Below are 24518 nucleotides of genomic sequence, written 5' to 3'. Positions count from 1 at the left end.
AGCATGGAACAACCACAAGTTCCTTGTCCCTACCTTGTTTCTTTCATTGTGTATCTGGGTCTCTCCATCCCTCCTCCTTCCATGTCTCTACATTGTTGCCAGATTCATGACCTCAAGCACTCCCCTGGCCTTGTAGGGCCTTGGCTCAAAAACTTACAATTATTCTCCATTGCCCGCTAGACTGAGCCCAGAATCCTTTGGGAACAGGAAGATCATTTATGTTTTTAGCTTTTCTCTGACGGGGTCTGCATGAGTTGGAAGGAAGCCCTGCATTTGGAGGGAGCAAGGCCAGGGATGAGAAGGGCGCGGACGTCCGCGACCTCGCGCAGGGGCCCAAACTGACCTCCCATGTTCTGCCTCCGTTTTTGCTATTCCCTCTGCCTGGAATGGCCTTTTTCTCAAGTCTATTTGTAAAAAAAGAAAAAAGGAAAAAAAAAAAAAGCTAGTTGTTCTTTAGGGCTTCTGTCTTGTTCTTTGCAAGAAGAGTTTTTTGGATCTCTCAATTGGATAGAATGTCTTTTTCTTCTGAACTTTTAGAGCATTTGCCCCTTTCTTTTATTTTTTTTTATTTTTTACTTTTTAAAATTTATTTATTTGACAGAGAGAAATCACAAGTAGGCAGACAGGCAGGCAGAGAGAGAGGAAGGGAAGCAGGATCCTTGCCGAGCAGAGAGCCCCATGCGGGGCTCAATCCCAGGACCCTGGGATCATGACCTGAGCCCACGGCAGAGGCTTTAACCCACTGAGCCACCCAGGTGCCCCTGTCCCTTTCTTATGACACGTCAGATGGGGCTTGTATTGTGGTTATTTATCTTCTTGTCCCTCTAGGGCACTGAGGGAAGTGAAATGTCTTACTCCTCTGAATGTCTCCCAGGGTTATTAGTACCATGTTTTGAATGTGGTGTTTAATGAATAGTTGCTGAGGGTTCCCATCATTCCTATTCAAGGAGAGATTGTTGTCTTGACTCCTTTCTTTTAGAGGCATGGAAATTTCTAGTAGAATTTAATGATGCCATTGTCAACAAAATTAACTATTCCACGATGTGAGACACTGCTTAATTACTTTTTGAAATCCCGAATTCTCTAGATTTAAATTTTCTGTAACTGTATATACCTCATTGTATGTCCTAGGAAGATATAATTTTATTTAATAATTGACCCTTTTAGAAATAAATGTAATAAACTAGAAAAAGTTGAAAGAATATCATAATATTATTTTTCCTTGCACAAAAGCTATATTCAAACATGTTCTTTTTTTTTTTAAAGATGAAGGTACAGATTTGTAAGTCTTAACTATGAATGAACAGCTAAGAAATGAAGACAGTTTACACTTTTTGTTACAAAGATCTAAAATTTCTTTTTTAATCTAGAGAAACTGATCCCAACCCAAAAGAAGTGGCCAAAATCACATAATGGGTGCTAAGAAGTACATAACTTCACAGAGAGCCAGCACCGTTTTATACAGGCAACATAAGTCTTTTGTTGGGGGGAATTATGGTTATTTTCAGAAGAGAGAAATACTGTAGTTATCCTCTTAATATAACACAAAATCCATTCTGTAGGGAAGGTTTGTGATTTTTACTATCACTCTCCTTTTTCCTGTTTATTTGCTGATTTTCCGTAAGCAAGAAGCCAGGATATAATAACAGATAAAATGACCCTTCTGCCCTTAAGTAGGTTAGTGTCTACTGGGGACCAAAATACAGGGTGATAAGTGCTAATTATTGAGATAGTCAGAATTTAATGCTAGTTTGGGTCTTGAGGGATGAATAAGAGTTGGTGCAGAGAAAGGGAGAATGGCAGCCCAGAGCAGAGGAAAGAGCATGACAAGAGGCTCATGGGTGTAGGGGAGCGTCAGCTCCCCTGCAACGAGCCTGTGGGTTTGTTCTGGAGACTTTGGGGCATGCTCTGCAGAGATGAGGGATGAGGCCACGGGGCTGAAATTGGCTTGTGAAGGGCCTTTGGCACCAGGTCAGTAATTTCATTCGATACTGTATGCAGTCAAGAGCCATTAGGAATTTTAAGGTGGGGGGGATGCGATGATTATATTTGAGTGTTAGGGTGCTAACTGCCAAAGCAGAGCAGTGTGTGAGGTGGGGGAAGGGAGGAGGCACAGGGAGGGAAGGAGGTGTTGAGACCACCAGAGGGGCAGACTGCGGACAGTAGCAATGGGAGAGAGAAGGGCCGATGCGTTCGAAGTACGCTTGGAATATGACTGAGATTTGTTGAATGACGGAACAGGGAAGGAAAGGAGAGGAAAATTTGAGGCTCACGCTGCAGTTTCAAACCTTAGCCGAGGGAAGGGATGGGGGATAATCCAACGAGGTCAGCCGGGCTAATGGGGGGAGAGAAGCCACTGGGCATGGTGTGATGCCCACACGGGCACCTGGGGGACTGTAGTTTCCCTCCAGGGGTGTGAGTAATAACTGAGTGAAAATGGAAGTGGCCGAGGAGCGGGGAAGTGGTGCGTGGCCCCACTTCTTACCGTGTTTGCCAGTAGGGGAGGGAAGGATGTTAGCAGGTTAGAGATGCTGATGTACGAGGGTGCTGAATCCCGGTATCGTGCGCCTGAAACTCATATTACCGTATGTTCACTAACTGGAATTGATGTTAAAACTTTAAAAAAGCTAAAAAAAAAAAAAAGAGGAAACATTTTATTTTTTTTTTATTTTTTTTTTAAATATTTTATTTATTTATTTGACAGACAGAGATCACATGTAGTCAGAGAGGCAGGCAGAGAGAGAGGGGGGGAGAAGCAGGCCTCCTGCCAAGCAGAGAGCCCTAATGTGGGGCTTGATCCCGGGACTCTGGGATCATGACCTGAGTTGAAGGCAGAAGCTTTAACCCACTGAGCCACCCAGGCACCCCAAGAGGAAACATTTTAAAAAATGTATTTCTATTAGAAAAGGAATACCTAGAAAATTTGGGAAATATTTTTTTTAAAAAAGAAGACATCAGCTCTTATCTACCAGCAGAGACAGGCGCCATTAACATCTGACACGCTTTTCTCCCATTTCTTTTTCTTTTTTTTCTTTTTTTTTTCTTTTTCTCCCATTTCTTCGTTTCTTCTGTTTCTGCCCAGGGGAGTGTATGGATGATTTTGTATATGGATGTTTGTTTTGCTTTTTCTATTTATTTTTTTATACACCGTGGACTCGAGGGTAGGGATCGGTGAAGTGAGCCATGCTGTGGGTGGCTTGGGAAAGGGGTCTGCTGTGAGGGAGGGGGATCTCTGATGGAAGTGAATTCCAGAATAGGCGGGAGGGTCCAACCACTTACAAGGTTAACCTTAGAAACTTGAGAGGAGGAGGGAAGCAGGGGTGAAGATAACAGGCACAACCCCTCCCCACCTCCACTCCCCCCCCCCGCCCCTTTTACTGTGCCTGGCTTCATTGCCTGTTGTGGATAATGCATTTTTTTTTTTTTTTTTTTTTTACAAATTGAAGCTTTGTGTCAGTCCTGCATCAGGCAGGTCTGTTGGAGCCATTTTCCCAACAGCATTTGCTCACTTCGTGTCTGTGTCACGTTTGGGTAATTCTCACAATATTTCAAACTTTTTCATTAGGCTTGTTACGGTGATGGGTGATTGGTGATGACGACTTGCTGAAAGTTCAGATGATTGTTTGCATTTTTTAGCTACAACATATTTTTAATTAAGTTTTATACATTGTTTTTGTAGATATAATGTTATTGTGTACTTAATAAACTACAGTATTGTCTAGTTATAAAAACATAATTTTTATAGGCGACGGGAAACCAAGAAATTCATGTGACTTGCTTTATTGTGATAATTCATTTTATGGCTGTGGTCTGGAAGCTAGCCTGCATTATCTCTGAGGTATGCTTGTATAGAAACTTAGTCATCATGACACAGACTCATGCATATCAGTGAGTGAGTCTTTCTTACTCTCTCTCTGTCTTTTCAAAATTAAATCACAGTGCTGTAACATGCAAAATAAAACAGACGTGAATCAATGTGATGACATTTGGCTGCTTTCACAAACCTGGAAAAATCAACCATGCTTTTATTTTATTTCAGTGAATTATCTTAGCTATTTGGCAAAAATAGGTTGCATTGGGATATTTTTGGTTGGAAATGGCAGAAGTCCAGCTTAAACTGGCCTAAAGAAACAAACAAAAAGAAATTTATTGGCAAGTGTAATGGAAAAGCTCCAGGGGTTTGGCCCCAGTCACAGCTGGATCCAGGTGATCCAATGACAGGAAGAAACTGATTTCTGCTTTCTTATGTTGGGCTCCATTTTAGAAGCTTTCCTCAAGTGGTGATGGAGATGGTCATCTTTTATCTCTTACCAGCTTAATAACTCCTGTGGGAAAACAGCTTTTCTTTCCCAGTGGTGTGATCCAAAGTCCTATGGCTTGGGCTCTCCCTGCCACAGCATGAGGTCATTTGCCTCCCTCTGAATCAACCAATGAGCCAGGGGAATGGGGCTTTCTCATTGGCCAGGTCTGGGACACGTGCGCACCACTGGAGTCAATCAGCATGGTTGGCTCCACCTGACCAGGTGGTCAGAGTCTGGGGGCGTGGCTAAAGACAAATCCCGAAGCTGTTAGCCAAATGGAAGGCACTTAGAACTGGGCACGCAGAAACAAAGTATGTTCCGCCGTAGGTCAATTTTCATGTTATTAAAAAATTTTCTTTATTTAAATTTTAGTCAAAATTTATGGGAATATTACAAACATGTTTTAGTAAGAAAAAACATGAAATAAGTTGACACTAATTTAATGTTTACTGTTGAAAATAAAAGATCATAGCCGCTCAGTTTAAACAAGGTAATTCAAATATGTCTTTCACTTAACACTTCTATGGTGACATTTCATGAAGACTCCTTTCTTGACGAAGTGATTTTATTGTTATGGAAGGTAGTGACTATAGAGAAGAGTATCTCTGAATGAACAAAACACTGTGAAGCACCACCTTTTAAATAAATTGAAATTATGAGTGTTTCATCTTGAGTGTCCTTGGAATCCTTTATGGATTTCTCATGCCCAATGCACCTGTCAGCTGAGCCCTCTCTAGTCCTCGTTACAAACCCGAGGGTATCTGATGGGCTTACTCCTCCCCTGTGGAGTAGCAGGAGGTTGAGGAGGATGATGTGGAAATAGCATTGAAAAAGCATGCGTTTTGGAAGCAGGGAGATCTGCCTTTGAACTTCCTACCACCATTTACCAGCTGTGTGATACTGTGTCCTCAGTGATCTTGGCCATAAAATTGGGATAATAAATGTACAGGGCAACCATCTTTATCCTTATCATCATGATTCTGTTACTAGAGCTCCTCCATATATATACATACATACATGTATGTATGTATATAAATGTGTATATATATATTATGATTATGCATTATGATATATTATGATTATGCATTCTCTCATTCTGTACCCATGACAGTCTGATGGAAACAGTATGGTGTTTTATTTTACAAATGAGGATATGGGGCATAGAGAAGTTAAGTAACTGCCCAAGGGTTGTGATGGTTATTGGTACAGTATATTTAGTATCTTGGGATAATACTTGGCATTATGCTTTCCTGCTGCCCATAAATAGTAGCTAGGATTACCAGATGTTTGCAGTGTTGTTGAAAAGACTTGGCAGAGGCTCTGTTATGAACACCTGACAGTAGTAGAACCAGTACATCGCTGAAGTTAGGAAACACACAGTCCCGTTGTTGCCCCATCAGTACACGGTCAGATTCTCCTTAGGTAGGGCCAGTGCACTGGGAAGAGGAAGAGAGAAAACAGGTGGGTGTGTTCATCCCAGGGCAGACAGAGATGGTGGTGACCGGCAAGTGTCGCCAAAATGTTTGGCTGCAAGGCCTGCCCTACGGGGCTGAGGAATGGGGAGAGCCAGAGAGTGGCTTCTTAGGATGGCGGGGGCGGGAGGGGGGAGGAGCAGAAGGATGATTTTTTTTTTCCCCCTCTAGGGAGTGAGATTGTCTACTGTAAAATGTCAGAGGTGAAGTAGTTCCAGGAACTAAGCTCCTCAGAGCGGTCATGGGAGTGAGTTGTTAATGTAGCAATACAAGTTGTTGGAATAGAGGAAGTCAGCAAAATGTGAAGCGAAGGTCGACTGGGTGATTTTCATGGAATTTAAAATCATTCAAGATAATGATGGTTCAGAAGAAAACCTTTGGGTCAGGGCCAAAAACCTTTAAGGTATTTGGGGCTGCTGTCGCAGGATTACGATTCCCAGAGGAGAGGATTTGAGTGAAGGTGAAATCGACCCCATCTGAAAGAGCTCAGGGGGGAGGTTGGGAGCCTGCTGGCTTCATCTTCCGTTTGGAGACACTGGGATATTTCGAGCAAAGAGTTACCATGAGGGAAAAGCAAAGTGTCTTAAGGTAAGGAGGTGGAGAGAACGTTCCTGTCTTTAGCAAATGATGCTTCTACAGCCAATGCCAAAATAATCCTGAGCACCGTGTGCTTCTCAGAAGGAGAGCAGAAGGAGGGTAGGGAAATTGCAAATTGGCTCTTGATCCATTACTTCCAGACAAAGAGTGAATGTTATTCATATTTTCCAGTAGTACATTCTGGAAGAAAGAAAGGGACCCCTGTTGGCCAAGGGCTTATACAAAGAGAGAGATTTGAAGATAACTGTCCAAAGGAACTTTTGAATTTTGAAGAAATGAATGAGATTACATAGACCCCAAAATAGTCAATGATAAAATATTAATCCTGTCCAAAATCACATGTATTTAAGTGGTAAAATTGCTTGAAATCACCCTAAAAAAGCAGGAGCCATCATAAGAACATATTATAAAGAAGATTAAATGATTATACTTTATCTGGAGAGCTGCAGTGTCAAGGAAATAAACATTGTGAATTAATAAGCCTATTCCAAAATATTATTGTGAATGGCAGCTAAAAATAGATAATTAGTTACGCACACGGTCTCCAGACGTTTCCATATTTAATTTTATTGTTTACAAACCGAATAAGTTTGGCCTCTTCAGTGATATTGCAGATATGAAAAAAGAAAAGACTGCATGCTGCTTTTCTACTTTTTAGATCATCGCTAAATAAGAATAGTTCTATATTTAGAATGTTTTTCTTGATAAATAAGTAAGAAGTAAATCTTTTCTTTGCCACATAACTCTGTTCATCTTGAAAGGCCAGGCAAATGAGAACTTTGTGAATTTTAAGGCCAGCTGTAGCCAGGCTGAAACAGGAGATGCTAATTGGAGTGGCCGGCTGCTGGCTAATAGTTATCATCTATCTGTATTTGTTCTTGAAAGTGCACGTAACGCATCAGTGCCATGGTTCCATCATCATTTTACCTTTGAAACCTTTTTTTTTTTTTTTTTTAGGTCACTTGGGATAGCTATTTTATTTTATTTTATTCTATTTTTAAAATATTTTATTATTTATTTGACAGAGAGAGACACAGCAAGAGAGGGGACACAAGCAGGGGGAGTGGGAGAGCGAGAAGCAGGCTTCCTGCTGAGCAGGACCCCCCCCCTCCCCCCACTGATTGTGGGCCTCGATCCCTGGACTCTGGGATCATGACTGAGCCGAAGGCAGACGTTTAACAACTGAGCCACCCAGACGCCACACGGGATAGCTATTTTACGCAACCCAGAAACCAAGCAAATACAGCGACATAAATATTTTGACTACCAGGTATTGCTGAGGAGGAAAAAGTAGTGGCTTGTATTTTATAGAGTAACTCTAAATAAGGGTTCTCTTCATTGAAGTGATAGATGAAAGTGATAAGTGATCCTGAAGTGATAAGAGGAAAATCACAGTAGAATAATCTAGAAAGTTGAAGTGTTCTATTTGGATATTTGGTTTTAAACAGGCATTCGCAACTATATTCATGCAAAAAGGAGAGGCAGAAGGGAGCCAGCCTGCCTCAGAGAGCGACCACAGACACATAGCTGGTTTTGAGGCAGGCCATTTTCTGGAATCTTGACTTTAAAGAAGTCAGAGCTTGTTTGTGTTTATTTGACAGACAGAGACCACAAGGAGGCGGAGAGGCAGGCAGAGAGAGAGAGAGAGGAGGAAGCAAGCTCCCAGCTGAGCAGAGAGCCCGATGCGGGGCTTGATCCCAGGACCCCGGGATCATGACCTGAGCCGAAGGCAAAGGCTTAACCCACTGAGCCACCCAGGCGCCCCCAGAGCTTGTTTGTGTTTAGAGAGAAACTCGGGCTCTCTGGTTCATTTAGGAAAGGTCTGCATAGCGGGTCTGAAGCATACGGGTGTGCAGTTGCCCGATCAGTTAGGCATTCCATCTGAGAAGGGCGGGTGCCAGCAAGCTGACAGGAAGTAAGCTAGAAGTATTGGATGGAGATGCTGAGACGGAAGAAAGCAGTTGTGAAACCTCAAGTTATCCAACCATCAGCTTAGTTGTGGTGGTTGCCGTTGGTGGGTTGGGTTTTGTGTTTTTTTTTTTTTCCTTTTTCTGACATGCCTGTGGGAGGGCCATGGGTTGGGTCAATTTTGGTGAGACAGAGATCACCAAGCAGTCTACTACTCCGCAAGGGTGTGTCATTTTAAACTATCAACAGAGGATTTATCTTTTCAACCATCTCCAAAGTGGGGAGATACGTTGATTTGTGGTCCACCCTCAGTAACCCTTGTCTCTGCAAATGTCGTTGTTGATGCCATGACCTAGAGCCTGAGTCAGCCTGTGAGCATGCCCTTTTATTCTGGGAAATTATCATGAGTCTCAAGGGGATGCTTTACCCTCAACACAGGCTTTCCCTGTGAGCAACTAGTCTTTGAGAAAGAAGCTAAATCTTTGCCAACAAAAGGAGACCCAATTTTGGGGCACCTGGGTGGCTCAGTGGGTTAAGCCTCTGCCTTCGGCTCAGGTCATGATGTCAGGGTCCTGGGATCAAGCCCCGAATTGGGCTCTCTGTCTGCTCAGCCTGCTTCCCCCTCCCTTTCTCTGCCTGCCTCTCTGCCTACTTGTGATCTCTGTCTGTCGAATAAGTGAATAAAATTAAAAAAAAAAAAAGGAGACCCAATTTTAATGAAATGCCCACTGTATTTCTTAAACCTGGTCCAAAATTTTTCATATGTGTTCCACATGTCAGTTAGAAAGGTTCCTGTGGGGACGCCTGGGTGGTTCAGTTGGTTAAGCGGCTGCCTTCAGCTCAGGTCATGATCCCAGGGTCCTGGGATCGAGTCCCACATTCGGCTCCTTGCTTGGCAGGGAGCCTGCTTCTCCCTCTGCCTCTGCCTGCCACTCTGCTTGTGCTCGCTCGCTCTCTCTCCCTCTCTCTCTGACAAATAAATAAATAAAATCTTTAAAAAAAAAAAAAAGAAAGGTTCCTGTGGCTTTAAATGTTTTCCTCATAAGATGGGAGGTGAGCTTATGATTAAGATGATTTCATTGTTAACATTTTTTTCTCAAAGATTACATCACTTTCCACACATTTTCAAATGCTGTGTAGGATCAGAAACAAACAAAACACTGTCTTGATACCAGAGAAAGCTTTCAGCCCTGCTCCCTCTGGAGAACACCAGTGCCTCCCACAAGTGTGCTCTGCAGAGAGTGGCTTACACGTAACCAGAAAGTGGAATGTGTACTTGTTAAAATGAATTCGAGTCTGTTAGCCCTACTTTGCGCCTTTGTCCTGGGCACAACTGTGAAAGAGACCCTGTTTATACCTGAACCCAAGCTCCTAGCTCTGACCCCTTCCCTCCCGTCCCCCTCCATTCTCTCTCGTGTGCCTTCCCCCCTCCCCCACACCAAGGCGGAGGCCCATGTGACTGATAATCGAGAGCTTGAAATTACGACTTGAGCCAGTAAACGAAACTATATTTAAATCTTGGTCTTTCCAGACCCTTAAAGGTATTCAAATAGGTGTTTGCTCACACCACTGAATAAAAAAAAGTGCCTGCCTCTTCACACTTTTCCTTCTCTCCCATGACTCTTGACTGATGTGGGGAAACATGGAATGAAGGGTGCCATGACTTTCGTTGTGTTGGGCATTGAAACTCTACACTGTAGGGAGCACTTTGTAGCTCTTCGGTCCCTGGCTTGGCTGGGGAAGGCTGTTTCAGCCTCTTCTGGTTCTCACGCTTCTCACGAGGGCACTAGACTGCCCAAAATTAGAATTGAGATGAAACAAAGCTGACTTACTTTCCCCGTCTTTGCCAGCCAGAAACTTCAGTTTTCCCAGGAGTGCCTTTGGGAGAGGGGTGGGCCAGCTGGGTGGGGAGGCGTGGAGTTGGGTCCCCTCACCTTGTTAGCCAACCGTGTCCTGCCTCTGGACACACATAGAGAGTCAGAGCTCCGTGTGCTCCCAAGGGACAGACATACACAGTCTGACCTGAGAGGAATGAGCTGCTGTTGCAGAGTAATTGCAGGGTTTTGTAGTTTATGTTACCAGAAGCCGAAGGCATGCGTGTGGGACTGGGGTTCGAAGGGTAGGAGACCAAGGAGGAAGGAATATATATACTGAGTTAGACTGAATTTATTGATAGTGTTGTATTTAATGGAGGTTCTGGATTTAATCACTTAGGTGCATGGAGGGGTCCCTAACAAGTTAATTGTCCTGGCTGGCGAAACTCAAGATGCAGTGAGCTTACACTCTAACCAGGGGCGGAGTAGGCTAGAACTTTTGTGGGATGTTGGAGAGGAAGGAGTCCAAAGGCTTAAGGAGAAGAGAATGTTGGTGTGAATTTCTCAAGTATGACCTGCTCCCCATCACAGAGGATGCTCCTTCCACCAAGGCTTTGAGAAATTTGGGGAATGCATAGTGAGGGGGTGTCCCCATTAAGCTCTAAGGTGGTGTGGTCTTCTGTAAGGGCTGTGACAGAGGAGACACTGGCCCTGGGATGGGCTCTTTATCTCACCAGGCATGATGGGATCCCAGAGGACAGGATCACATTTCTACCAAGCGATAGAACGTCTCCCCCCGAGACAAGGTGGGCACCCTTGCCATCATGGACAGAGTTGGGATGAAGGAGCAAAAAAAGGGCTTATCCTGGAAGGCACTTTGATGATGGCTGGTTGGTTACGGTCTCCCTAGGGATAAATGAGAAGGACAGCCTTCTATTTATTTATTTTTTTTAGAGATTTTATTTACTTATTCGAGAGAGAGAGACAGAGAGCAAGCATGAGCAGGAGGGAAGGGCAGAGGGAGAAGTTTCCCCATCAACCAGGGAGGTTGACGTGGGAACCCAGGACCCCGGAATCATGACCCAAGCTGAAGGCAGATGCTTAACTGACTGAGCCACTCAGGCACCCCTGAAGGACAGCTTTCTAAAGGTTCGTTTTCTCCCTCTCTATATTTTTATAAGAGGAAAGCTTCTGTCTGTAACCAGAAACCTACCTAACTTGAGTCACCACAGTGGAAAGGCATAGCCACTTAACCCAGTTTCCAGACCCAAGTCAGACTCCCAGTGATTGAGGCCATGTTGCCTCGAGGGAACTTTCAACATTGCCTCCTGTAGGTATTGTAGATACTTCTCCACGTCTTCCTCAAAGGGATTTGTGTCCATTTACTAGAGCAGTTATGTTCCTTCCCTACCAGAAAAAGAAATAAAAAGGGATACAGTGTCTCTAGGGGGAGTTGCAGAAGTTAGTGCTGGCACCAAAGACTTGAAAAAATGAAAACATGGAGAAACTTCTCACATAGCTGAGTTGATTATTTTCAATAAAGACCCTACAGCTTGAATATCAGCTGAAATCACCCCTTCATGAGGTTTACAGTAATCAAAATCACTCTGAAATAAACCGGCCTTCTGCATGGGCCACAGGCAAGTTAAATGGGGATGTCCTGGTAGAAACCTCATTCTCAAGGTTTCTTCCCCATTTCTGGTCCATTTTCCAGTCTTCAGTGCCTCTGCTTGTAGGTTCCTGGACATTGACTCCTTAACTGTTTCAAAACTATTCTTTGGGAGTGGCTTACTGTGATAGGAGGCTTATCCTGGTTGATGTGTATACTTGCTCCTTTTCTACGGGAGCAAGATTTTGGGTAGGCTGACTTTGTAGAGATATTTGGACCAGTTAGCTTGTGAGGGGTGCTCGTTTTTGTTTTTGTTTTACGAGAGAGAGGGAGGGAGAGAGAGAACACAAGTTGGGAGGAGGATAGGAGGGAGAAGTGGAGGGCGAGAATCCCAAGCAGGCTCCATGCCCAGAGTGGGGCCTAACACTGGGCTCAATCCCACGACCCCCAGATCATGACCCCCACTGAAATCAAGAGTGGGACGCCACCCCAGCACCCCTGTCAGGTGTTTTTAAGTGCAGCAAAGCAGACTGCCCTCTTTTCCAGGTCATGGACCATGCATTGGCCTTGGTTTCACTCTGTCGACAGTTCAGTCTGCAGGCTCTTACATCTGAGGGGAGTTTTGAGGCCAGAGTCATCTCCGTCTTTGTCCTTCCTGCCCTGTGTCGGTGCTGGCAGGAGATAAGGGAGTGCTGCCTATTTCTGAGGACCTTTTGGACCATCTGTCCACGGCTGCTGTTCTCACAAAGCTGGGGGAGGTGTGGCTTCGTGTTCTGCCCTCCCTCCTGCCACCCCCACTGACTTGGGGCACATATTTAGCAACTGAGCAACAGTCACAGCTGCCAGCCTCCCAGGAGCCCCTGCCCCTCTCCTTTAAGCTGTAGTGACCAGAAAAGAAACATAATCAAGTCCTTAGTGAAAACCAGAAATTCCTCCATGGTGGCGGGATGCTTTAGCTGGAGCGCGCTTCCCAGCCCGGCGTTCCGCAACAGCTGGGTTGAAGAAGGACCATGGACTATTTTCATGACCTCAGAAACCCGAAAGGAAACCAGCATGTGCCAGAAAGGAGACTGCGCAGGCTTACCAAAATGTAGAATTTATTCGCTTTTGATTCAGAGGACACAGGACCCCCACCCCGAACCTCAGCTATCCCAGACTCATCAGAAGCACTCTTTGGCACTTGAATGTCTAAGAAAATATCTGCCAGTGAATTATCAAGGCAGTTTGGTAACAAAATCTTTTAAAATATGTTTTATGAGGAGAAGAAACCTGCAGTGAGTCCTTAAAATGGGGTACAGGCGGGGCAGCCCAGATATTCTGACAGCATTCTTCAAAACTTGAGAATTTCCCCAAGGATTAGAATTTGGAAGGCTTGGTAAACACTTAACAGTGTGCTAAGTTCAACAACAGCCCAGGTTTGAACTGCCCCAGGATAATGTCCACTTCTCTTACCAGTAAGAGATGGCCTTACAGGAATCTTTACTGCTGCTTGGTAATTCTTCTTCTAATGCAGTTGGGGCAGGACCCATCACCCCAGCTGGTAGGACACTGTCCTCTTGGACACGGATGGGGCAGCGTTTGGTCCCCAGGCAGCTAAACACACCGGCTTGGACCTGTCTGTTCACAAGGAGATTGGTTTTAGACGAACCACTATTTTCTGATTTAACCTCAGTCTGGACTTGGGTGTCCAGATGAAAAGATTCTAACATAATTGTCCATCGGAACAATTTTTGTACTTGGATGACAAATGAGTTCCCGCAGTCCAACAAGTTCTACATAAATCGATTGTCCCTGGAACAGCTGGACGTTTATTCTAATGCTAACAAAATGTTGACTAAGACTCTTAACTGTCTCACTTCCTTCTTTCTGTGAGTGGGATGAAAAAACTAGAGAGATCCAGCTTGGGAGATGGGGTGTTTCTCTCCCGCTCCTGAGTGTGGGCTCACAGTTTATGAAGCAGGAGTCGGAATCACACAGACTGGTTACCCAGCTGTGTAACCTTGGCCGTGCTACTCAACCTTTCAGAGCCTCAGCTTTTCATTAAAATGCGGCTGGGCTGCTTGCATGGCTCTGTTGGTTAAGCATCTGACTCTTGATTTTGGCTCAGGTCATGACCTTGGGGTCCCAGGACCCAGCCCCATGCTGGGCTCTACACTCAGTTCAGAGTCTGCTTGGGATTCCCTCTCCCTCTGCCCCTACCCCCGCTTGCTCTCTCTCCTTCTCTCTCTTAAATAGATAAATAAAAATTTTTAAAAAGGTGGCTCATCCCTGCTGTGCAGGATTGTGATGAGGAGTGAAGGAAACCATACCATAGCACTAGCAGGTGCCCGTGCAGTTCCCCCGGAGGCTGTGAGGGAGAGCGGATGCTCGGAGCTTCTGCGGAAGTGGAATGGAGGCGTCCCCAGGTCAGGAGCAGCCAGCAGGCTGGTTTGTCACTGGCAGTGTTTTTACTTTTCCATCTTCCCGTTTGAGAGGCGAGTGGTGAATTAGAGTGTGGAGCATGGTTTTTGGTGTCAGATGGGGTTTAAATGTCAGTCTTAACTTGTTGGACTCGTATACTTATTAATTACATGGCTCTGTGGACCCATTTTCCCAGGTCTAAACTCTCAGAGCTGTTGTGAGAAATCACACTGATGCCCATGAAGTATCCTGCCCTGTATCTGACTGCAGGAAAGACTCCATGATGCTGCCATTTTTACCCATGTGGTCTTTATGCTGTAGAATAATTGTGGAAGGAGCGGATAAAGCCGCACTCTCATATGTGGGGGGCGTATATACAAAGGCAGGCATTGTAACTTATTTGAAGGCTCAGGAGAGTATACGTCCAATGAGTCTTTACAAATGGTATTGTTAATGATTTAGTAATATATCTGAAGCTTAATTTATTATCCAATACATATGACAGCTACATCATCATTTCCTGCAAGTTAGATGTACAAGGTTGTTGATTAATTTTATAATGGACACAGAGTAGGTTTCAGGGTATTGAATACTTTATAAGAGATAGCAGGTTAAAAATAGTTTACTGTTTTCTTACATTTGGGGGAGTTAAAATATATTTTAAAACCTTTAATAATATATCCTTAGGTAGAATTAGGCAAGGGGAGAAAGAATTAAAATAAACAGAGTTGGGGGCACCGGAGTGGCTCAGTGGGTTAAGCCTCTGCCTTCAGCTCAGGTCATGATCCCAGGGTCCTGGGACCGAGCCCCACATCGGGCTCTCTGCTCAGCGGGGAGCCTGCTCCCCCCACCCCCTGCCTGCCTCTCTGCCTACTTGTGATCTCTGTCTGTCAAATAAAAAATAAAATCTTTAAAAAAAATAAACAGAGTTGGATATGAAAGAATAGCTATGCCAGAAAACGAGACATTGTATGTGTCCAAACTACCAGTGACCTGTAGCTTCAGAAACAATGTCATGATGGCATTAGCCATTTGGGACCAGTCCTAACATACTCCACCGAGTTAGTCACCATCATTTTCCTGTGGTCTATCCTAATGGGTTATAAATCCATTTTAATTAAAAGTAGTGAACAACCACTTCAATAAGCATAACCGCATTTCTAATACAGTATGACTTTGACACCTTTGAATTAAAAAGATCCAACTTTAGCAGGAGATAAGGGAAGTTGACAATTATCGGGTGAATTTAGGTTGTGTGCTTGATTGGATAAATTGGATCTCAAGGTGGGTTTTGCACTCGATCAGAGTATTAGCTGTGGGCGCGGCCAGGGTTCCATGGATGATTTCCAAATCTGCACCTCCCTTCTTTATAGACTGGAGACTTACTGGCAGATACAAAGAAGAAAAATCTCCTGTACATGTGCATTGGAAACATTCACAGCTTTTAAATGGGTAAAACCATGATTAGACAGTCCCTAAAATTTGTAGATTCAAAAGCTGTTTCGATGTTTTTTTTTTTTTTCTTTTTTCCTTTTGGCTGAAGCCCTTTAGAATTACATGTTGGGTTCAGCCAGATACATTTGAATCTTGGGGTTTTTTCTTTAAGAAAACTAACTTATGTATGCTAACTAGTGCTTGAAGGAAAGTTTCCCAATCCTTTTAGAAATATGCCAAGGAATATCAGTAGAATATGAATTCCTCTCATGCAAGGAAAGAGGCTGTGCGTTTTAAAAATAGTGATTCCCTCTAAAAATTTCCTTTTAAGCATTTCCTCCTTCTCTGTGCACATCATGTATAAAATGGCTTTTTTTTTTAGATAGAAGGAAATCAAATGGACACAACCTCTGCTGCACTAAAGAAATCTTTCGTACATCAAGTGGTGTCACTGGGTGGCAGGAGGATCACAGAACCTAGTCCTCTAGGACTGGAGGAGACCTTAGGAATCATCTGGTTGACCACCTCGTTCTGTAGATGAGATGCAGGCAGGCCGCTTGCCCACAGCCTGTCTGTGCTGATAGCACGCCCATGACAAGAACCTTGGCTTCCTGACGCCAAGTTACTGTGCTTTTTGCAAACTCGGTTGCCCTCTGTATGTCCTTTTGTTTAGCACTTGGACTTTTTGGCATTTGCTGGATTTGCACATTTTGTTAAGGAGAAATGACTAATTTTTTAATGCATGAATGATTGAGGTGGAAAGGACAGTGTGTTACAAAAATACTTGATGGCAGAACTTGAATAAACTCAACAGACTCTTTCTTAGTTGCCCTCTTTTACTCATAACCAAAAATGAAGTGTCTGACTATGAGACCAGATGGCTTATAGCAAATGTTTTTGACCTTTTAGAACAGAAGAATCGATAACGGAAGACGACAAGAGGAGGTATGTTTGACATTGAAGCTGGCTTTAATTTGAATAATTTTGGCCATCGTCCATGGATTAATTTAATGCATGGATATAATTTAACACTGTATGTAGTACATGACCAATAACACAGATTATACCCAGACAGCTTCTGGCACAGAGAATACAGGTAGGAGTGTGTGATCTGAAAAAGAACTTGCCCCAGGTTCATAATCTTTGCCTTCAGGCAAGCTTGGGTTTTGTGCTGTGCACATGGCCTGTGCTTGTTTCTGTCCTGTGGCTTTTGGATGTGCTCTTCTCCCCAACGGATGACTTTATTCACTCTCCCCGCCCACTCCACCCTCCCTCTCCTCCTCTGGTGGACTGCATCCTACTCTCATTACTCATTAGCTCTCTCTCCCCTCCTTTCATGTTATTATCTACCTCCAGGGAAAAGTTCTGTGTGTCCATAGCACCTAATACCACGCTGACCACTCTGAATTCTTGATGAACGTTGATGGATTAACTGTAACATGTTACTTTATGGATATTTGTTACTTTATGAAATAATAAACACCCCGATTTCTTTTCCTCTTTCTCATAACAAGTTAAATATCTAAAAATTCTACTCATTTAACTTAGCTTTCTTTTTTCATCTAGAGCTTCTTTTTAACGTATAAAAAATTATATTTCCAAGGGTAATAATGTTCCAAATTCTACTTTTGAAAAGTCATGAGTTATTTTAATAGTTCTGTAATTGTTGGCAGTACTCCATGCTTCTATCATTTTCTGCAGATATAGAATATCATTGATAATGTTCTGATTTTTTCTGTCTCTGCTTGTTTTCTCTAAGAAACTATGGAGGGGTGTATGTAGGGCTGCCGTCTGAAGCTGTCGATATGGTATCCAACCAAACAAAGACTGTACGAAAAAGTAAGTCAAATGATGAGATTTACTTTCTCTCAATATTTGTCTTTTTGTTTTGTGAAAAAATATGAAATTTATATTTCAGCATGCCTGACTCAACCTACATATTACTCAGTTGCTGTTAATCATGTAGAAAAAACCATTATTTGTTCATTGTAATCATTTGTTGAAATTGCCTCCTATGTGATGAGAGTAGTTCCAGAGCAAAATTTAGCTTCTGTTTGTGGTTATGTTCCATGGACGAAACAAATTTTTCTCCATGGGTAAATTTACATTTGTTGTTAATTTCAGTGACAACCCGTGTGACAATGAAAACAAATGTTTCAGTAAGTTTATGGAGTTTTTGTAGAAATACAGGTAAATTCTTACAACATATTCCTGTAATGTACTGATAGATGTCTGATGACTAGAGGGAAATCAACTGCATATTGTATAATTAAATGAAGGGAGGCCCCTTTTTGTTTCAATAGGTAGTAATTGTGAGGCTAATGTCTTTTTGGTAATAGGCTCCGATAACAGTAGCTGCAGAGCTAGCTTCTGGCTTAAATGTGGGACTCCTGGTAAAAAATGCTGGTTTACCAACTGCTGTGCAGTTGTCTGATGCATAGTTTTAAAGGACTGTTAATATGTTTCATTTACACACAGGCTGTATTATTACTTTATTTGTAATGTACTATGGTTATTTGTTCCTTATCACTGTTTTCCTGCATTCTCATCTGGACTAGCAAATACATATATGTCACTACTATTTGTCATTTTATAGGAAACTAGACTATGATCTTTATAATCTTAACATTTAACTTTTCTTAATTTTCTCTTTAAGATTAGAAGAAAATATGACTCCATAACCAAGAGGTACTGTATTTTTTCTAAATAATTTTACATATTTAGCCTTGATGATGAATGAACTGTAGATACTGTTGCTAGCTCTTTCCGAGAAATCTTGAACTTCAAGATTAAGAGGAGTCTCATCTTGTGGTTAAATCTATGAAATGGAGCATGTAATATTGTAAAGGGGTCTTTGATAATTAGATCAGTTTTCTTTGCAATTAATTTTATTTTTCGTTTTATTTTGCTTCAGATGCAAACTCATTTAATAAGTAAACCTAACTCATTTAATAAGAACAAGCTAAGTGTTTGCCTAAAACAAGAAGGTTTCACTCTTCACTGCCAGAAACTGAGGTGCTAAGACTTTGGAAATGACAGATAGGGAGGTAGAATTGTCCTAAGACAAGCAGGAACAAGGACAGGAGAAAACAAGCTCTCCTTTATTAACCCTCTGTGTGCCAGTTTCTAAAAGATCCCATGCAGGATTTTCATAGAGGAAGAAAGTCTCAGTTCATCTGGTCCAGTGATGCACATGATGCTTGGTTCCCCACTGCCTCTCAGTCTTGCTGACTGACATCTGGCCTCTTGAATGTCCCATGATCAGGAATGCCCTATCTCCTGAGATAGCATATTCTCTTTTGGGAGTCAGACAACCTTGGATATGAATTCAGGCTTTTCCACTTAGCGGGGCAAGTTACTTCCCCCTTGTCGCCTCCATTTCATAATCTGTAAAATGGCACCAATACTTAGCTTGAACGGTGTTGTTAGGATTCCATATGAAATGAATGTTTCTGTGATATTGTTAGGATTCAATATGATATAAACGGTAGTTCCGGTGATTGTTGTTTTCATCATCCCACTCTTCTGTTTTGTAACAACAATCCAGGCTTTGGCAGACTCAAAGCAAAACTGACTTGATACAGAACCCACCTCTTGCTAAGGGCCCGTTACTGGAGCTGGTAACCAGCTGGAGCTGGTTATTGGGATGGGGAGGGGTCACGGGATAAACTTAATAGGTGGAGACAAATAAGCTTTCCCACTGGGGGAGAGGGACAGAGACTGTAAGCAGTTTCTTCCTGACAAGAGATACAACAGTCTTGGGTAGCCAGTTCTTTGAAGAACATCTCCTCAAGGTGAAAGCTTTGTGGAGCTTTAGTCCCTACTGCCCATGACCACACTGTGGAGTTTGAGTTTCTGTTTGCTGAGATTTTCTATTTCTAGTATTTTTAGGAGTTCTAACCCTCTAGGTTCCCTGCCAGTTTTCCACCATGCAGAAGTACTTTTGTTATTTGCATCAAATAGAAAAGACAGTCTAGTTGAGTCAAGCGTATGTTACCCTCCTGAAAATAGGTTGTTTTTCAAAAAGTATGGGAACAGAGTGGAAAGAGGTGTCACGTTGCTCGGTATCAGGAGGTGTGATAACTCTGTCACTAACACAGGACCTCGGAGGAATCCCTAACTTCTTCTCAGGCTTTTTCAAGTTTGGTTTTCTCATGGGATGGTTGGACAAGATGGTTGTTCAACTTTGTGTGTGGACCTCAAATTCCCTGATAACAATTTAGCAATCTTGCTGGTAAACCAGCCCACAACTTGAGACTGCTAGCTAAAATATCTCTTTATTGCCCGTGACTGTAAAATATTTTATTGCCATTCCTGTCTGTTTGAATTGCCTGAAAAGTGCTCTAAGTTGAAAGGCTGTCCTTTTTCCATAGTTGGTAAGCATCCACCATGATACTTGCCTGTAACATGTCTGAGCTCATGGCTTTCTGGGCTTAAATTATTGGAAAGAGGGGCGCCAGGGCTGGCTCAGTCTGTTAAATGTCTGCCTTCGGCTTAGGTCATGATCCTGGGGTCCTGGAATGGAGCCCCATGTCGGGCTCCCTACTCAGCGGGGAGTCTGCTTCCCCCTCTCCCTCTGCTGTTCTTCCTGCCTGTGTTCTCTCTCTCTCTCTCTCAAATAAATAAATACATAAATAAATAAAACCTTTTTTTAAAAAAGTAATTGGGGGCGCCTGGGTGGCTCAGTGGGTTAAAGCCTCTGCCTTCGGCTCAGGTCATGATCTCAGCGTCCTGGGATCGAGCCCCGCATCAGGCTCTCTGCTCAGCAGGGAGCCTGCTTCCTCCTCTCTCTCTGCCTGCCTCTCTGTCTACTTGTGTTCTCTGTCTGTCAAATAAATAAATAAAATCTTTAAAAAAAATAAAAAATAAAAAAAGTAATTGGACAGAAACACTGAGGAGAAGACTGTCCTTTGCAGAGGAAGCTATTTTATGGAAAGGATCGGAGACACTTTTTTTGACCTAACATGTCAAATCTCTCAAAATAATGCCACCAAACTCCCTCAATGATAGGAGTTCAAGGTTATTTTGGTGAAGTTTTGAAGCAAATTGAGGAATGAATTCAGAATCTGTTACAATACTTACATCACGGTACAAACGTGTAGTTTCTTCTACAAATGACCCTCGGCTGAGCGTTATGCCCACCTAGATGTGGGCAGCACCCAGGGGCAGGGGGTACTCTCAGATGCCCGTGGAGGGACTGGATGGAGCAGGTTCTCCTGGGAGAGCTGGAGAGAGTGTGGAGGGCTACCCCTCTCCTAGCAGGGTCTGACCCCGCAGGGGAGGGATGACATCACAGCTGAGCAGTCTATATCTTTAATTTGGGTGATGTTGACGTGCAGCTTGGCCTGGCCATTATCACATCATATTTTACTTTAAGTTCATCAGTCTCTCTTTTGCAAAGTGCCATCAGTGCTTAGCGCTGTGCCGGCCACATATTCAATCTTAAGTATTGAGTGACTCTTGGATGTGTGTTTTACTGAAAAGAAAATCAGTAAATAATTTGTAGATTTAAAGCTGATTTTTTTTTTCTGAGCTGTCCTTTGTTAAGCTTGCTAACTCTTTTTCCCCTTCTGTTTGCGGTCTTCACAGCTTGCTCATTAAGACTTGGAAGGAATTGCACTCCATGGGCCGTCCTGACGTGCACAGAAGTTTCCAAGGAAATTCTAACTGGTCGCCCTCTCTGCCTCCCCTCCCCACCCAAATTCTCAAGTCTGTAGTTGAACCCACAGGTACATGTTGAATGTTGTGGTCCTAGAAAGGAGTGGGGTAAACAATGCATGGGTGTCTGGAACTTTCTGTGGTCCTCTTGAGAAAGACAGGCTGACAAACCTGGTGTCTGGAGCCCGTCTTGCTGTGTCTGGCGGCATTTTCTCCCTGGCTATTCAACACAGCTCATGAGAATCATGTCTTTTCACTGATACTTTTTTGATAGTTTTTATATAATGAGATCTGTATTCTATTTATAACTTCAGCTAAGAAGGCACTATAAATGAACTCCCTAAAGTAATATATTTGTGGGTTACCTTTCACTATTTTTATGTTACATTGATTTTTAGCTGTAAAATGGTTAAATTGATTCTTACTTTTCTCTCTTTCCCTTTTTTACTTTGGGTTTTCTCCTTTCTGTAAGTGTCAGAGACTGTCTTCTGTTAGGAACAACGTATGACCTTGCAATGTTGAAAAAAGCCACCGAAATTTGCATGCCCTACGCACATTTTGATTAACTTTCCATTTTCTGTAGTTGAAGGCTGATGTCACCACGAATCCTTCGCAGTCATTGATCCTCCCACCCTCCTTTGTGGGATCCCGGCCTCCCTTCATGTTAATCCTATACTATTTTCAACGACTTGTGACTGATGGTTAGTTAGTGGGATGTTTGGAAAGCTCTTAATCTGAGGCTGGCCACGTGTAGCCATTTGGTACTGCGATGTAGATTACTCAGTTTACCAATGTATTTCAACAATTAAAACATTTTTATCCCTCTTTACCTGGATTTTGTCATTGTTTTTTTTAAAAAAGTTCACTTTCAAAGAAGTCACACATGGCATTGTGTATAGATACTCTATCAGTCTGTAAAGGTAGGGAATAAATAGGTTACCATGGAAAACCAAAATGTTTCATAAGAAGGAAACGATTATCTTATAAATCTGGTCTGTAGGGATATCAAATTTGCAAAATATCTAAAGTGATTTTCTGAGCCGGTGGTGAGAGCTGAGTCTCGGATCTTGCTTGCAGTGGCTGCTGGCTGTACCTGGAGTGTGACGAGCCCTGCGACCCAGCTCCAAGGAAAAAAGTAAAGCACATCTAGGGGATCTGCTTGGTCCTACTAGCTGTCCTCAATATTTTATTAAGATGGTTTATTGGGAGGAGGTTCAAGTTGGCAACATAGGAGGATCCTAGCCTCATCTCCTCCCACAGACACAAAAAACTACATATGAAATCGTTCCTTCTGAAAACAGAACAGCAAGCAGCTCCACAACAAAGGATAAAAGGGCCACATCGGGAGGGGTGGGAGGGGCAGAGGCATGGTCTTGCAGGAACCCCCAGGCTAGGCACAAAGAGCAGCAACTGGGAGGGATCTCATTACTACAGAGCTTGTCCCTGAGGAGGGAGGGCTTTGTGCTCCACATCAGACACCCCAGCCCTTGGGAACTGCATCGGAGGGATGCCAGCCCCGAAAGCACCCACAGGGCTTATGGCCAGGGGAACCACAGGGCTTTAGGGAGTGGAAAATCCACTCTTAAAGGGCTCATGTACAGACCCACTTAACCCAGGACCCATCATGAAACCCCGACCATATACTTAGGAGACTCGTTTGTTAATCCTGACGTGTCTGCCAGAGCGACAAGAACCTGTTGGGCCTCTCTGGGGACAGAGGTGCTTGATCAGACACCAGTTTTGCATTCTCCTTCTGCCTTGTTGGGACTAGTGCTGGGGGGTGGTCGCCATTTTCATCCACCCCTTTCCCCACCCCAGCCTGCTACCCCTGGTGGAGGTCCTGCCTCTGTGCACCACAGCCGAGAGTGACCCTGCCCTGGTGGGGGAGTACCTTCCCCCACACCCACTCTGCCAGCCACAGGACATGAACCCCCGACACCAGTGAAGCCCCTTGAGCCCTTGGCTCTGGTGGCTGAGGAGGATTGTGCTCTGGAACCCGTGGGCCTGACATAGACAGCCCTTGACAGGTCAACACCCCCAGGCCACTGTACAGACAGTAGATGGAAACACTCTAAGCCTTCATGGGAAAGAAGCATAGGTTCTTGTCCCAGAGCTCCAGCCTGAGGGACAGGCTTTAGGTCTGGCATATAGTCCTAGGCCACAGAGGGGCCCCCAGGGAAGACGGGCAGGGAGATAACCATATTCGTGGTCTCCCACGGCCACACATACCACCCCAAAAGGACCTTATATACCTCTGAAGCCACAGGCTTTGCAGCTGTCGCCCTGAGGACACGTCTAGACTTCTTGGTCTGGAAGTCTGCAGGGTTTAGGATTGCAGACCCACAAGACTGTGTCTGTTTACACACCCTGAAAGCTGCTGGCTGTGGATCTGGCTTGATCCATACCTAAAAGAACTAGAAGAAGAACAAATGAGGCCCAAAGTTAGTAGAAAGAAGGACGCAATAAAGATCAGAGTGGAAATAAATGAAATAGAGACTAAAAAGAAAACAGAAAAAGATCCATGAAATTAAGAGTTGGTTCTCTGAAAAGATAAAACCGATGAGCCTTAAGGCAGGCTCACCAATTGAAAAAGACAAGTCTCAAATAAAGTAAAAGATAAAAGAGAAGTTACAGCTGATACTATGGAAATATAAAACATCATAGCAGACCACGACAAGCAATTGTATGCCCCAAACCTGGACAGTCTGGAAGAAATGGATAAGTTCCTAGAAACACACAATCTTCTAAGGCTGAATCTTGAGGAAACAGAAAATCTGAATAAACCAATTGCTAGCCAGGAGATTGAATCAGGAATCAAAAACCTCCCAGCAAACGAAAGTCCAGGACCAGATGGCTTCACTGGTGAATGCAATCAAACATTCAAAGAAGATGACATACCTATCCTCAGACAAGGACGCCACAGAGAAGAACATTAAAGGTCAAGCCAGTAACCCTGATGGACATAGATGCAAAAAGTCCTCAACAAAATCCTAGCAAACCAGGGACGCGTGGGTGGCTCAGTCAGTTAAGCGGCTGCCCTTGGCTCAGGTCATGATCTCCAGGTCCTGGGGTCAAGCCCCACATTGGGCTCCCTGCTCATCGGGGAGTCTGCTTCTCCCTCTCCCTCTGGGCTCTCTCTCTCTCTCTGTCTCTCAAATAACGAAATAACATCTTAAAAAAAAATTCTAACAAACCAAATTCAACCGTACATTAAAAGGACCATACACCGTAATCAAGGTTGATTGATCTCGGAGACGCAAGGATGGTTAATGTCCACACGTCAATCGATAATGTACATCGCATTAACATTTGCATGTAAGGATGA

At 43.5% G+C, this 24518-nt stretch overlaps 1 protein-coding gene across 4 annotated transcripts in view; it reads left to right on the top strand.

Annotated features, from left to right (window-relative positions):
- Positions 1 to 22021, top strand: part of LOC308348076 (overexpressed in colon carcinoma 1 protein) — a 39976-nt gene extending 17955 nt beyond the window's left edge. For 3 of the 4 annotated variants that reach the window (XM_080811919.1, XM_080811921.1, XM_080811920.1), the window contains 4 exons: positions 16445 to 16480; positions 17295 to 17374; positions 18192 to 18223; positions 21125 to 22021. In XM_080811919.1, coding sequence (XP_080668045.1) covers positions 16445 to 16480; positions 17295 to 17374; positions 18192 to 18196 — 121 coding nt within the window. In that variant the 3' untranslated portion in view covers positions 18197 to 18223; positions 21125 to 22021. The remainder of the gene's footprint in view (positions 1 to 16444; positions 16481 to 17294; positions 17375 to 18191; positions 18224 to 21124) is intronic. The other variant, XR_013967305.1, reaches the window with a different exon arrangement.
- Positions 22022 to 24518: the final 2497 nt, after the last annotated feature.

This window comes from Martes martes, assembly GCF_963455335.1.
Source record: "Martes martes genome assembly, chromosome: 8".
NCBI classification, from domain to species: domain Eukaryota; kingdom Metazoa; phylum Chordata; class Mammalia; order Carnivora; family Mustelidae; genus Martes; species Martes martes.
The sequence above is the reverse complement of the archived record's forward strand: the minus strand, read 5'-3'. Positions and strand labels throughout refer to the sequence as shown.